General features: G+C 44.3%; 1 protein-coding gene across 4 annotated transcripts in view; it reads left to right on the forward strand.

Annotated features, from left to right (window-relative positions):
* CPO (carboxypeptidase O) overlaps positions 1-16,038 on the forward strand; it is a 507,705-nt gene that overhangs the window by 461,498 nt on the left and 30,169 nt on the right. For all 4 annotated transcript variants that reach the window (XM_073646349.1, XM_073646350.1, XM_073646351.1 and 1 more), the window contains one exon: positions 15,309-15,420. In XM_073646349.1, coding sequence (XP_073502450.1) covers positions 15,309-15,420 — 112 coding nt within the window. The remainder of the gene's footprint in view (positions 1-15,308; positions 15,421-16,038) is intronic.

Genomic DNA, 16,038 nt, shown 5'->3' on the forward strand with positions numbered 1-16,038 from the left:
CCATCTCCGTTTGTGGCTCAACCATTACTCCCCAGCTACAAGCCCGCTGTCTTGGGGTCATTTTTGATTCAGATCTTTCTTTCACTCCTCACATCAAATCACTCGCTCGTTCATGTCATCTACACCTCAAAAACATCTCAAGAATCAGGACTTTTCTCACCTTTGACTCGGCAAAAACTCTTACTGTCGCTCTTATTCATTCTCGTCTTGACTATTGCAACGCTCTACTAATCGGTCTCCCTCTTACTAAACTCTCCCCTCTCCAATCCGTCCTGAACGCAGCAGCCAGGATCATATTCCTCGCCAACCGCTACTCAGATGCCTCTTCCCTGTGCCAGTCATTGCATTGGTTGCCCATCCAATATAGAGTTCGTTTTAAACTTATCACGCTTACCCACAAAGCGCTCCATGCTTCAGTACCCCCCTACATCTCCTCTCTTGTCTCAGTCTACCACCCTACACGTGCCCTCCGTTCTGCAAATGACTTGAAACTAAAATCCTCCATAATCCGAACTTCCCACTCCCGTCTCCAAGATTTCTCGCGTGCTGCGCCAATTCTCTGGAATGCACTACCCAGGACAGTTCGATTAATTCCCAATACCCACAGTTTCAAGCGAACCCTAAAAACACATTTCTTTAGACTGGCGTATCACCTAAACACACTCTGTCCATCCCAGCTTTCCCCCATATTAAAATCTTCTTCAACTTCGGGTTCAAACCAACCATGCACATAAAAGCCTCTGTCAGGACTGCACACATACTGGCTGGCGACCAGTCCATGTATTATTATTTATCCTATTCAGTATATCAAGGCTGCATTATACAATATATGTACTTTTTACCTTTTGTGTCTCCCCCACTTCCTCATAGACTGTAAGCTCGCGAGCAGGGCCCTCACTCCGTTCGATATGAGATATGCTTATTCTGTATTGTCTGTATAAGTCCCCCCTAAAATTTGTAAAGTGCTGCGGAATATGTTGGCGCTATAAAAATAAACTTATTATTATTATTATTATTACTGGTCCCCATATAATGCTCCATACAGGATACTGGTCCCCATATAACGCTCCATACAGGATACTGGTCCCCATATAACACTGCATACAGAATACTGGCCCCCATATAACGCTCCATACAGAATACTATCCCCCATATAACGCTCCATACAGAATACTGACCCCCATATAACGCTCCATACAGAATATTGGCCCCCATGTAACGCTCCATGCAGGCTGTTCCCTCCTTATAATGCCCCATGCAGGATGACACCCCCCTTTTAATGCCCTATGCAGGATGTCACCTCTACCCCCCATAAAATGCCCCATGCAGGATGTCACATCCCCCCCATATAATGCCCCTTGCAGGATGTCACTTCCCCCCTTTTCAATGCCCCATGCAGTATGTCAGGCCACCCCCTCCCTTATAATGCCCCATGCAGGAGGTCACACACCCCCCTCCTTATAATGCCCCATGCAGTATGTCACACACCCACCCTCTTTATAATGCCCCATGCAGGATGTCAATTCCCCCCTCCCCCTCTTATAATGCCCCATGCAGGATGTCACACCCCCTCCCTTATAATGCCACATGCAGGATGTCATGCCCCCCTCCCTTATAATGCCCCATGCAGGATGTCACTTCCCCCCTTCCCCTCTTATAATGCCCCATGTAGGATGTCACTTCCCCCCTTCCCCTCTTATAATGCCCCATGCAGGATGTCAATTCCCCCCTCCCCCTCTTATAATGCCCCATGCAGGATGTCACACCCCCCTCCCTAATAATGCCCCATGCAGGATGTCACTTCCCCCCTTCCCCTCTTATAATGCCCCATGCAGGATGTCACTTCCCCCCTTCCCCTCTTATAATGCCCCATGCAGGATGTCACACCCCTCCACCCCCATATAATGCCCCCATGCAGGATGTCAATTCCCCCCTCCCCCATATAATGCCCCATGCAGGATGTCAATTCCCCCTCCCCCTCTTATAATGCCCCATGCAGGAAGTCACACCCCCTCCCTTATAATGCCCCATGCAGGATGCCACTTCCCCCCTTCCCCTCTTATAATGCCCCATGCAGTATGTCACCCCCCCATATAATGCCCCATGCAGTATGTCACCCCCCCATATAATGCCCCATGCAGGATGTCACACCCCCCTCCCTTATAATGCCCCATGCAGGATGTCACCTCTCCCCCCATATAATGCCCCATGCAGGATGTCACCCCCCCTATATAATGCCCCATGCAGGATGTCACACCACCCCCCCCCATATAATGCCCCATGAGGGATGTCACACCCACTCCCCCCCACCATATAATGCCCCATGCCCCCATACATAAAAAAAAAAAATACTCACCTCACTTCTCACCTGATGCTGATCCGGACTCCAGCATCGCCCGTGTCTTCCCGCTCTGTGCTGTGACAGCTCAGGAGAGATCGCGCGCGGTGTAAACATATCACCGCGCCCTCTGACCTGAGACGTCAGTCAGAGGACGTGGAAGACGCTGCGGAGGCACGGGGAGGAGTAAGTATTGTGCCGGCGCCATCACATGACCATAGGCGTCCCTGCGCTCAGCATGGGGCCGGGGGCCCATGCTGAGCACAGGGACATCTCCGGTCATGTGACGGCGGGGGGGTCATGTGACGGTGGGGGGTCCTGCGGGGGGGCCCCATGAGGAGACGCACAAGAGGGGGGCCCCAACGGGGCTCTGAGGGGGCCCCGACCGGCCGGCCGGGCCCCATGCTGTAGTCAGGGCAGTCATGCCCTGATGGCAGTCCCTCGGGGGCCCCCGTTCAATGAACTGGCTGCTCAGGCGGTAGTTCCACCCCTGGGTGACATCCTTAGTGTGCACAGATATCTTGGGCCTCCATACAATTACTGTATACTAGTCATTTCTGTAGTTAGCCAGCTAGAATACAGTTGCTGTATGGAGGAAATCCTTATATGCACTACTGTATACACATTTTGCCGAAGTGGGAGGAGCTGGAGAAGTTGGGTCACGGTGAAGCCTACCAGTGTAATTCATGAAAATGTACGCCACCTTAGTGTAAAGTCACCAGCTTAAGATCACCAGATGTACCAGACGCTGTGTGATCTCTGTCATATATATTTTTAACTCTGGAATGATGCAAGCTTTCAGAGAAAAACATAGTTTAAAGTGGTTGTCTCATGAACAAAGTTAATTTTAATCAATATATTTTGGAATAATAATAACTTTCACAATTGGATGTGCTTAAAATAAATGTTCCTGTGCTGAGATAATCTTATAAATGTGCCCCTGCTGTGTACTGTGTAATGGCTGTGTCTGACCGTGCAGGAACATGGTCTGATCATACCACATCTCCTGGGCAGGGAGGAAGCAAAAATGTATATAGACATTACAGCACAGAATCACAAATAATTATTTCTGTGAGGTAAAACATTGTTTAAAAACAAGCAATGAAATGTTATACCTCACAGAAAGAATCCTCTGTGATCCCGTGCTGTAATGCCTGTATACTCTTTTGCTTCCTCCCCTTCCCAGGAGATATGGGTTTGACGCGCCCCCTGGGCCGTGGGGTACTCGGTAGCCGGGCCGGTCGGTGCTGGGGGTGTCACGGTGGCAGTGACCTATGGCGGTCAATTAAAAAGAAAGTAACAGGGGAATAAAGTTTTTAGAGATAATGTTCGTGACGCCACCTGTGGTATGCGGCTATTTGGGGCCACCACTGCGGTGCAGATCCCCTGGCGCTGATGGTGACGCAGCAGAGTTGGTTCAGCTCTCCACAGGCAGAGCTAAGCTCCGGGGCAGTGTAGATGATTTGAAGAGTAGATGTTGTCGGCTGGGACAGTGTCGTGCAGAGTTGAGGGCACAGGTAATGAACAGACAACACATTAATGGCGGTTTCCTCTTAGCTTTACTTGCTGTTTGGCAGAGCAGACCGGGGAACGGGTACTAGCTGGTAGTGGGGGTCCGGGCAGCCTGGAAGCAAGTTGGGGATCCACCTCGCCAGGTGGAGTTGTAGGCTTTCCTTCTGCGCTATTCTCTTTGGCCCTGCCGCTTGAAGCTATGCTGCGGCCCTCGTCCCTGAGTAAATTGTCTTTTTCCTCACCCATATGGTAGGCAGCTCGGGCCTTCCTCAAGTGTTGCCCCCACGTGGCAGTGCTGGGCCCTATGATGCTGCTGAGCCTCCGGGCGTCTGATGGGGCCAGGAGACCTGCAGTCTCCTGCCCTCTGGATTCTGCTGCTGGACCTTCAGTGCCCCACAACCACGGACTCCGGTGTCCGGTTTACTTGCGCTTCTCTCCTCTGGGGCGAGCTTGAACACAGCTCCCTTCCCCAGGTCCTTCATCATCGCTGCCTGACTCCAACTCCTCTCCATTCACTCTTACTAACCCCGCCTCCAGATTCCAGTTGCTAAGGGGAGGAGCTACCCTTTCTGGTGTTGTATGCTGGTAAACCTGATTAGGGGACCCCTCCTTGCTTCCAGGTATGGCATCACCCCTTGTGAGGGAGGCATGGCCACTGTGGCAACCAGACCCCTGGGGTGCCACATTATGATCAGACCATGTTCCTGCACAGTCAGACACAGTCTTTACACAGTACACAGCAGGGACACATTTATATGATTATCTCAGCACAGGAACATTGCATTAAAACACATCCAATTGTGGAAATTATTATTATTACAAGATCTATTGATTGAAATCAACTTTAAAATTACCTTTGTTTGTGGGAAAACCCCTTTAATGTCTTCCAGGGATAGAGCCGCACGGAAGACTAGTCAGAAAGGTGGGTCCCCGGCGGTTTCTCCGCGTCCGCTGCAGGTCTCACATTGCATGCGTGTATAGGGATAAACCTGTTGATTTTCTATTGAATCTGTACTCCACTCTGTGTGTGTGCTCAGGCCATAACTGTGTTCTTCTGTTTCCTGGGCTGCACACTTGTGGCTGATCTTTTAAGAGATCGGTGGGGTGTGTAGACACACATCCTGCAGTGTGAGCTACATGGAAGTTAATGGAGTATAAAATATTTAAAAATTACTGTAGTTTAGTAAAGTTTAAGAGTCCTGGCTAGCAGTCTAATACTTTGTGCTGTTTTTGGCTTAACCAAGTGCCCTATGTTAATGTAACGAGGTGGCACGGGGTGGTAGTCGTGGGCAAGTCTACTGAGCAACCTTCAGCGAGCACCCCGGCACCTCGCACATGAATAAACGGACCTTCTAACCCTGGCTCAGGTCTCTGGCTGCCGGACTCTCTGGTACTCACATGGACCCTTGATGTCTCGTGTACTGGCCTCTTCTCTGAGTGCATTTACACCATCACTGGTCCTTACTCATGGGCTTACGGCCCCACTGCCTCGACCTGTCCTCGGTCCCGACCTGTCACGAGCAGCTCCTCACTCGTGGGCATACGGCCCCACTGCCTCGACTCCTTCTTTGCAGGGACACCCCTGTCTTCACACAAGCTCCCTTTTTCTGGAGCTCTTCTCTGACACGTTGTCCTGGGCATGGCCGCCCGGACACTGCTCCTTGACTTCCTGTCTCCTGTCTCTAAGCTCACTGCCTCTGCTCCTCCCTGCTATGCTCCTCCCCCTGGCCTGCTCTGCCATGCTGCTGTAACTAGGCAACTACTGCACTGTACAATACAGGGAGAACACATAAAGCATCAACATTACATTAGATATTACACACACAGGGACAACTACTGCTGCACGTGGGAATAATAACAGGAAAAAGTCCTTCTTAAAGGGGTGGTGGCGTCCATCCCCCTTACAGTAACAGTGCTACCTCAATAGGGAATAATTTATACATTGTAGCACCCATTGGGATTTTTGAAGCCAGTAAGGGTTTGGTACAGCAAGATCTATAAACAGTGTTCTTTATTGGGAGAATCCTTTCATGGGAATACTATAGGCTTTTCTGCCAGATACCATGGAAAAAAAGTGGAAAATCCAGCAACCGCAAAAGTCATTAAAACATCACATTTATTTGTAGGTTAAAACATGAAAAAGAAAAATTTAAAAAACATGATAGTACAACAGTCGACGCATTTCGAGCTACACTAGCTCTTAAACATGACAACTAATGTGGCGCCCAGCTGCGCTTGGTACCACAGATCCTAGAAGGATGCATTAATGGAATCCTCCACAAGAGGCCCCCATAAACATTCACATATCTCCACCTTCCACCTCAGACCAGCAGAGGGAGCCCATTAGGGATATAAATAGGGAAGGTGGAGCTAGGCAGTTAGTTAGTCTGGAGTGCACAGAGAGTGAAAAGCTGTGTGTGCAGAGAAGCACGAGGGTTGCTGTGTAGGCAAGCTAGGCCTCCAGCGGTCTTGAAGCCCAGTCTAGACTCAGGAGCTCAAGTAAGGGAGCCCAAGGTGTGCCGATGCCTGTAAGAGCGGTGAAGAGCGGCAAGCTGCCGTTAGTGTGAGTAGCCTAGCGAGGGCCCGAGCTTGGCCGAAGGCAAGTGGAGAGTGAGTAGCAGTGGGGGCAGAGGAGCTTATCCAGCTCACCCCGAAACATATACCGGACACCGGGTCCGAGCTTACCGGGATCTCTACGACCCAGTAAGGCATAACCGGAACCCCTGGAGAACTACAGGTCCCAGGTTCACCAGAGAGCTGATACGTAACAGAGCCTGGAGACACATAGGCCCCGTAAGCTGGGAGCGTGCACTCCAAGAGAAGGCCCTACCACAACGTCAGCCGGTGCAGGACAGAGATAAAGTTAGGCCTAGCTTCAGGCAGGTCAGAAACTTACTACGCAGAGGCAAGAAACTGGAGGCCCTACACCCGCTCATTGGGGAGGATCCTGATATGCACCCTTCACCCTACAGTGCTCCGGGATGTGCCTGAACTACCACCAGTAAAAGGTACTGAAGTGACTACCGTGTCCATCCCCGTTCTTGCTCTGACCCGGCTGGTTCTCGTCTGTCCTGCATCCCCCTCTCCGTACGCTGCGCTGAGGCCTAGCTCCACCTGTGGGGAGCTATACCATCGAGCTGCCTGATCACCGGCCTCAGTGGACTGCCGCAGCGATGGTGATTCTCACCAGATACCACAGGTGGCGTCACGAACTTTCATAGAGTTAACAAATAATCCCCTTTTAAAAGCTGACCCCAGGGTACCGGCCCAGTAGCCGACCACCGCGACATCCTCAAGGCCAGGCAAAGGCCCGGGTACCGAGTCGTCCCCATCCCCCTGGGCGAGTCACTAACATGCAGGAGCTATGGAAATATATAGCATAGAAAATGGGTATGGAATAGACAAGTCACAGATGTGCTTAATTATTAACCCTATGTGTACACAAGAGAAAAGAAAAGAAAGAGAGGGAGAGGGGGAGAAAACATAGGGGATGGAAGCAGGAAAAGGAAAAAAAAAATTGTGACTCAAAAAACATATATTTCACAAAGATGAATAATATCCTGTAAAAATGTCTGCATATACAGTACAGACCAAAAGTTTGGACACACCTTCTCATTTAAAGATTTTTCTGCATTTTCATGACTATGAAAATTGTACATTCACACTGAATGCATCAAAACTATGAATTAACAAGTGGAATTATATACTTAACAAAAAAGTGTGAAACAACTGAAAATATGTCTTATATTCTAGGTTCTTCAAAGTAGCCACCTTTTGCTTTGATGACTGCTTTGCACACTCTTAGCATTCTCTTGATGAGCTTCAAGAGGTAGTCACCGGAAATGGTCTTCCAACAATCTTGAAGGAGTTCCCAGAGAGGCTTAGCACTTGTTGGCCCTTTTGCCTTCACTCTGCGGTCCAGCTCACTCCAAATCATCTCGATTGGGTTCAGGTCTGGTGACTGTGGAGGCCAGGTCATCTGGAGTAGCACCCCATCACTCTCACTCTTGGTCAAATAGCCCTTACACAGCCTGGAGGTGTGTTTGGGGTCATTGTCCTGTTGAAAAATAAATGATGGTCCAACTAAACGCAAACCGGCTGGAATAGCATGCCGCTGCAAGATGCTGTGGTAGCCATACTGGTTCAGTATGCCTTCAATTTTGAATAAATCCCAACAGTGTCACCAGCAAAGCACCCCCACTCCATCACACCTCCTCCTCCATGCTCACGGTGGGAACCAGGTATGTAGAGTCCATCCGTTCACCTTTTCTGCGTCGCACAAAGGCACGTTAGTTGGAACCAAAGATCTCAAATTTGGACTCATCAGACCAAAGCACAGATTTCCACTGGTCTAATGTCCATTCCTTGTGTTCTTTAGCCCAAACAAGTCTCTTCTGCTTGTTGCCTGTCCTTAGCAGTGGTTTTCTAGCAGCTATTTTACCATGAAGGCCTGGTGCACAAAGTCTCCTCTTAACAGTTGTTGAAGAGATGTGTCTGCTGCTAGAACTCTTTGTGGCATGGACCTGGTCTCTAATCTGAGCTGCTGTTAACCTGCGATTTCTGAGGCTGGTGACTCGGATAAACTTATCCTCAGAAGCAGAGGTGACTCTTGGTCTTCCTTTCCTGGGGCGGTCCTCATGTGAGCCAGTTTCTTTGTAGCGCTTGATGGTTTTTGCAACTGACCTTCATTTCTTAATGTAATGATGGCCACTCGTTTTTCTTTACTTAGCTGCTTTTTTCTTGCCATAATACAAATTCTAACAGTTTATTCAGTAGGACTGTGTATCCACCAGACTTCTGCAAAACACAACTGATGGTCCCAACCACATTTATAAGGCAAGAAATCCCACTTATTAAACCTGACAGGGCACACCTGTGAAGTGAAAACCATTTCCAGTGACTACCTCTTGAAGCTCATCAAGAGAATGCCAAGAGTGTACAAAGCAGTCATCAAAGCAAAAGGTGGCTACTTTGAAGAACCTAGAATATAAGACGTATTTTCAGTTGTTTCACACTTTTTTGTTAAGTATATAATTCCACATGTGTTACTTCATAGTGTTGATGCTTTCAGTGTGAATGTACAGTTTTCATAGTCATGAAAATACAGAAAAATCTTTAAATGAGAAGGTGTGTCGAAACTTTTGGTCTGTACTGTATATGTAACACGAATAGCTGAAATACTACTCAATCTCAAACAATATATACATCATATGAGAAAAGGATTTTAACTTTCAAAATTATTATATTAATAAGTAAATATATCTTCTGTTATATCTTTATACAAGCATTCCTCATTTCTCTCATATGTATAAAGGTGTATCAAAGCCGTTTTAAAGGGAAGGAAAGAGGGGGAGGGGACAAATAAAAAAACACATTGTGTTTTTCTTTTGTTTTCCCCGTTTCCTTCCCTTTAAAACAGCTGTGATACACCTTTATACATATGAGAGAAATGAGGTTGCTGGATTTTCATCTTTTTTATCAAGGTTCATTTGCTCAGGAAATCAGCCTGAAGTTTCCGGTGAGCTGATGGTTGTTGCTCCAATGTGTTTTTTTCTGACAGATACTGTAGAGTATTATGGGATAAAATAAACCCAAATGTTTAGAGTAGAGATCCAACTCCAGCTAATTTACATTTTTGGGACACGAAGGTGTCGGCAACAGTCTGATACAACGCTTTTAACAGTTGCAAAGTACCCCCCTTCAAAAAACAATCAAAATTTTGTGAAGGAGAAAACCCATTTTAGTAAGAAGAATGTGACAAAGTAGCCACTCAGTGTATTCTGTAATAAATCCTTAGGAAATGACAGAATTGCTTTATAAAGGACATACTTAGAAAAGCTCATGAACACAAATGGCTCATCTCATAGTAGAATCCGTGATAAATGAAATGTAAAAGATTTATCTGAATGAGACATCCTCATTTAAATGAAGAGCCAAGAGGCAGGCGGGGATCTTACTTTAGCACAACGATATTTCGCTGCGCACATTATATGAAATATCAGGGGACAGCTTATGTTAGATGAAGCATTTTCCATTTAACAAGCACTGCTCATTTTAATAATAATACATTTCTGCTCCTCAATTTCTGGGTGGCATTTATGGGCTGAATTATTGTGTAAATTAAAACAAAAATTAACTGCTTTTGCCTTTACGGAGAAATGTTCACATTGTGCAGAAGGTAGAATCCAATGCTGGGGTGAAAGGGTTAAATTTACAGCTACTAAAAGCTTTTCACCAGCGTTCGCATTACTGGAGAGATATAAACATTTATTTCATTAGTTTCAATTTACTTGTCAGATCTTTAACTGCATTACAATAACTGGTAGTGAAGTGGTGCTGCCTCTCATATTAGGAGAGGTGATAAAGCAATTCAGAAGTAACAGTCACTGAGGGAATTACCTTGTATATAAACGCTGCTTGTAGGTACTTACGTATGTATAGCCGGAGAGTAGGGATGGCTCATACAGTCAACTGAGGAACCATTATGTGGATATGAAATCTCTTTCTCTTTATGACTCGTGATTTGGCAAGAGAATGAGAAATTTAGAATCTCAAGTCGTCATACTTAAATCTTTATGTGGCTTTCATCGCATTTAAACATTTGTTTACCAATGTACATGAAGAATGGGAAGTAATAGAAAAAAGCCCAACACTTGAGAACAATCCCTCATGTTCTACTGAAACAGCAAAGTCAATGCCTCACAGATGGGACAATAGTAACACGTATATGATGGGATACTAACTGGCCCTGAGATTGTGATAATGTGTTAACCCATCTGGTTAATATATATATACACTTTCCATAATTACTGTCTTATAAAGAATATAACGACGCATATTGTTATAGGGAATCTGTTGCCAGATTTTTTTCCACCTAATTTAAAGCAACATAATGCAGAGACAGCCATGAGTCCAGCAATATGTCACTTACTAGGCTGCTTGATAATTTTGATACAATCACAGCTTTATCAGCAGGAGATTTCCATTAGAGGAGTATTAAATCTGCTGCCATGTAATCCTCCATATTCATGAGCTCTGTATAACCTCTCCCACACCACTGATTGGCAGCTTTCGGCCTATTTATGGTGTAAATAGAAAGCTGTCAATCAGTGGTGTGGGTGGGGTTATACAGAGCTCAGCATTCAGAGAACTGCTAGATCTGCAGCCGAGAAAACTGTGATTCTATGAAAAATAGAACAAGGAACCAAGAAAGTGATGCATCCCTGGGATCAGGATCTCTGACCATACATCATGCTGTTCTCAATTAGGTTAGCAAAAACCTTGTGACAGATTCCTATTAAAGCAACTTGTTAGGAGCTTTAGGATTGCCAAGGAATACCATTACATTGCTGGGTAGGCTAGTAAAAGGAATGTTTAAAGGGCTTTTTCCCTACTTGGACAATCCCTTCTCAATTGCTAAATTCCCCATTATAAAATTACAACAACTTATACTCCTCTCCTCTGTTGGTGCCATTTCAGCGATGATGTCACTGGCACTGCCAGGCCTTGCTTGACTTTGTGTCACGTGAGCTCTGCAGCCAATCAATGGCTGTTTCACTCTCTCTTCCTTTGGACATACCTGCTATTCTGAGGCACTCAGAGAGCAACAGGGGCTCTCAATTCTTCAGTTTTACCTAAATGAAGTGAGAGTGAAGAGGCTGTTGATTAGCTACAGGGCTCACATGACATAAGGCCACATGAGCCCTGGGAGAGCCAGAGCAGAAGAAACATCAATCAAGCTAATGGTGTGGGAACTAGGTGAGGAATAATGCAGAGAACAGCAGCCTTATTTACATAAAGATCCTAAGTTGATTTTCTAAGTTGATTTGTAACCAAGAAGACAAGTTTAAACTTTACTATCCTACCCAGATATGTAATAAGTTTGGTAATCTTAAAGTTTTGGGCATATTCCCTTTAAGGAAACTGCAACCTACTTTTTATAAGCAAAGCACTTCAAAGCTTCCGATTTCCCTGAAAAGATGGGTATAGCACTCTGACACCTACTAGACTATATCCATCCCTTTTCAAGCTCGTTAATGCAAATGCAGCCTTGTAAAGTCAAGGTGAGTATCCTTAACATGTATCACTATGGGTAACCAGGCCACCATGTTCCTGCACGGTCAGACACAGCCATTACACAGTACACAGCAGGGGCACATATATAAGATTATACCAGCATCACAACCAAAGAGGAAAAGGATAGCCTTGGAGGAATGTATGTACAAATAATGAACCAAAAGGATAATATTTTAATACCCTCTACATTCACATTTTAATATAAAGATTAAAAGTTACATTTTATAGCCTGTTTAGAGAGGGATAATTATATGGATTTTCCCATTTGGTTCATTAAGATTATCCCAGCATCGGGACATTTTTTTTATCACATCCAATTCTGGAAGTTATTATTATTCCAAGATCTATTAACTAAAATGTACTTTGTTCCTGGGAAAAACCGTTTAAAATAGTTAATACTCTTGGAAAAAGTCAAATGTCAATCAAGTTTAAACTAGTGATGGGAAAGGATAAAGGGAAGGGGCACATGAGCAACCCATGATTCAGTCTGCTCTAAAAGAGCTAACCTTTCCCTCATGATCCGAACTGTCGATACACTGAACCAAACAGTCAGAAAAGAACTATAAACACTTATAGAAATATTTGTTATTTTCTTCTTCAAAAGCATCTATGCCTCTTTTGAAAACGTAACTAGTTCCCGCTATGACCAGCTCATCAGGTAGACTATTGCACAGAATAATAGTTCTCATGGTAAAAAACGCCGGTCTCCTCTGGAGATTGAACCTTTCTTTCTCTAGGTGGGGGGGATGGGTTACATGAAGCTGCTTTAGGCCACACTTTTTGCATGGACCATACATGCACTTGTACAAGTTAGTCATGTCCCCCTCAGATGTCTCTTCTCAAGGCTAAATAAATGTAATTCTGTTCATCTTTCCTTGTAATGAAGATCCTCCATTTTCCTTATCTGTTTTGTGTCTCTCCTTCATACCTTTTCTTACTCCAGGGCATCTTTTTTATGAACTGGTGCCCAAAGCTGAACTGAATATTCCAAATTAGGTCTCACTTGTCACAGTGGTGCATCATCCAGATCCAAACAGTTAATCAACTATAAAGTGCTCTGCATCAGCATTTTGTGCCTAAGCCATAAAGTGGCCCAATCCTGGGCAGGGACCTGCTGAGGAAATTCTCACCATTTAATGTCCAGAAGATCCTAATTTTTACCAAAAATGATGAGGATGGAAAAAGCAATCATTGATAACATGAATTTGAAAACAAATGTTTGACTTTTGTTCCCAGCCCTGTGCAGCGACGCAATCCTGCACAAGAGACTACTGGGGAAAATTCACACAAGTCCATGCTTATTTTGCAAAAGATGAGGATGCTGGTAAAGAAAACATGAATCATGGAAACCATGAATTTTCTTTCTATTTTTTTTGCCTTTTCTGCTCAGTCCTGCACAGGGGCCTGCAGTGAGAATATAACCCAATATAATAGAAAATAACTAGTCAATATGCAAACAATTGGATGATGGTAAACTAAATAGTAATCATGGAAGCCATGACATTTTTTATTATTTTTAGCCTTTTGTGCCTAATCATGGCTTACTAGGGGAATTCATAGTCATCAATGCACAAGAAAAATGCAGTCAATGCAATAATAAAGTAGATCATTCTTGGATGCTGAAGCCACCTTCCTTCACTCAGTCCATTGAAACAGTATATAGTAATCCTCATTGTAGATTTTAATAGATTGTGTTCATATACAGTACAGACCAAAAGTTTGGACACACCTTCTCATTTAAAGATTTTTCTGTATTTTCATGACTATGAAAATTGTACATTCACACTGAAGGCATCAAAACTATGAATTAACACATGTGGAATTATATACTTAACAAAAAAGTGTGAAACAACCGAAAATATGTCTTATATTCTAGGTTCTTCAAAGTAGCCACCTTTTGCTTTGATGACTGCTTTGCACACTCTTGGTATTCTCTTGATGAGCTTCAAGAGGTAGTCACCGGAAATGGTCTTCCAACAATCTTGAAGGAGTTACCAGAGATGCTTAGCACTTGTTGGCCCTTTTGCCTTCACTCTGCAGTCCAGCTCACCCCAAACCATCTCGATTGGGTTCAGGTCTGGTGACTGTGGAGGCCAGGTCATCTGGCGTAGCACCCCATCACTCTCCTTCTTGGTCAAATAGCCCTTACACAGCCTGGAGATGTGTTTGGGGTCATTGTCCTGTTGAAAAATAAATGATGGTCCAACTAAACGCAAACCGGATGGAATAGCATGCCGCTGCAAGATTCTGTGGTAGCCATGCTGGTTCAGTATGCCTTCAATTTTGAATAAATCCCCAACAGTGTTACTAGTAAAGCACCCCCACACCATCACACCTCCTCCTCCATGCTTGACGGTGGGAAACAGGCATGTAGAGTCCATCCGTTCACCTTTTCTGCGTCGCACAAAGACACGGTGGTTGGAACCAAAGATCTGAAATTTGGACTCAACAGACCAAAGCACAGATTTCCACTGGTCTAATGTCCATTTCTTGTGTTCTTTAGCCCAAACAAGTCTCTTCTGCTTGTTGCCTGTCCTTAGCAGTGGTTTCCTAGCAGCTATTTTACCATGAAGGCCTGGTGCACAAAGTCCCCTCTTAACAGTTGTTGTAGAGATGTGTCTGCTGCTAGAGCTCTGTGTGGCATTGACCTGGTCTCTAATCTGAGCTGCTGTTAATCTGCGATTTCTGAGGCTGGTGACTCGGATAAACTTATCCTCAGAAGCAGAGGTGACTCTTGGTCTTCCTTTCCTGGGGCGGTCCTCATGTGAGCTAGCTTCTTTGTAGCGCTTGATGGTTTTTGCAACTGCACTTGGGGACACATTCAAAGTTTGCCCAATTTTTCGAACTGACTGACCTTCATTTCTTAAAGTAATGATGGCCACTCGTTTTTCTTTACTTAGCAGTTTTTTTCTTGCCATAATACAAATTCTAACAGTCTATTCAGTAGGACTATCAGCTGTGTATCCACCTGACTTCTGCACAACACAACTGATGGTCCCAACCCAATTTATAAGGCAAGAAATCCCACTAATTAAACCTGAAAGGGCACACTTGTGAAGTGAAAACCATTTCCGGTGACTACATCTTGAAGCTCATCAAGAGATTGCCAAGAGTGTGCAAAGCGGTCATCAAAGCAAAAGGTGGCTACTTTGATGAACCTAAAATATAAGACATATTTTCAGTTGCTTCACACTTTTTTGTTAAGTATATAATTTCACATGTGTTAATTCATAGTTCTGATGCCTTCAGTGTGAATGTACAATTTTCAAAGTCATGAAAATACAGAAAAATCTTTAAATGAGAAGGTGTGTCCAAACTTTTGGTCTGTACTGTATAGTAATCAGACATATACAGTATTAAGTGTTCCTGCTTTTTTTTATAGAATTTTGGTTGACAATTTATCGCAGCTAATGGGCAATCCAAAGGAAACAAGAATGAGAAGGCAGCGATCCACATCAGATTATGACTACTCCAAATACCATCGAATGGAAGAAGTAAGATAACCTTTCACTAAATATTTATGCCATGATCCTAATAAAACCACTGACGCAAAAGCGACTTAGTTATGTTCAAAGAAGAAATACATTTTCTTACATTGTTTAATAGGTGAATATTTGTTACAAATTTAATTTTTGCTGCCATGAATTAACCCCTTCCTGTTCTAAGAGCCATACTTTTTTTTCATAAAATTGCCAAATGACAGCTTGTTTTTCATGGGATAAGTTGTAGTTTTGAAAAGACACCATTCTCTTTACCCTATAATGTACTTAAAAATAGGAGAAAAATTCCAAGTGGGGTGAAATGACGAAAGAAATGCAACTTTGCCATTGTTTTGGGGGTTTTGTTTTTACGGTTACCAGACAAAATGATTTTTCGGGTCATTACTATAAAAAAACTTCTGAACTTCATTAAATAAATAGTTTGTTTCGCCATTTTCCGAGACCCATAACATTTTTATCTTTCCATCAATGGAGCTATTTGAGTGTTTGCTTTTTGATTGGCAACCTGTGATTTTTATTCAATTTATTTTGGGGCCATATGATGTTTTCATCGCTATTTATTTAATTTTGAGGGAGACGTGCAGTGTATGTCTGTATATATATATTCTCAAG

This window comes from Phyllobates terribilis, unplaced genomic scaffold (assembly GCF_046119375.1).
Source record: "Phyllobates terribilis strain yellow unplaced genomic scaffold, ASM4611937v1 Scaffold_9__5_contigs__length_417890890, whole genome shotgun sequence".
Lineage (NCBI taxonomy): Eukaryota > Metazoa > Chordata > Amphibia > Anura > Dendrobatidae > Phyllobates > Phyllobates terribilis.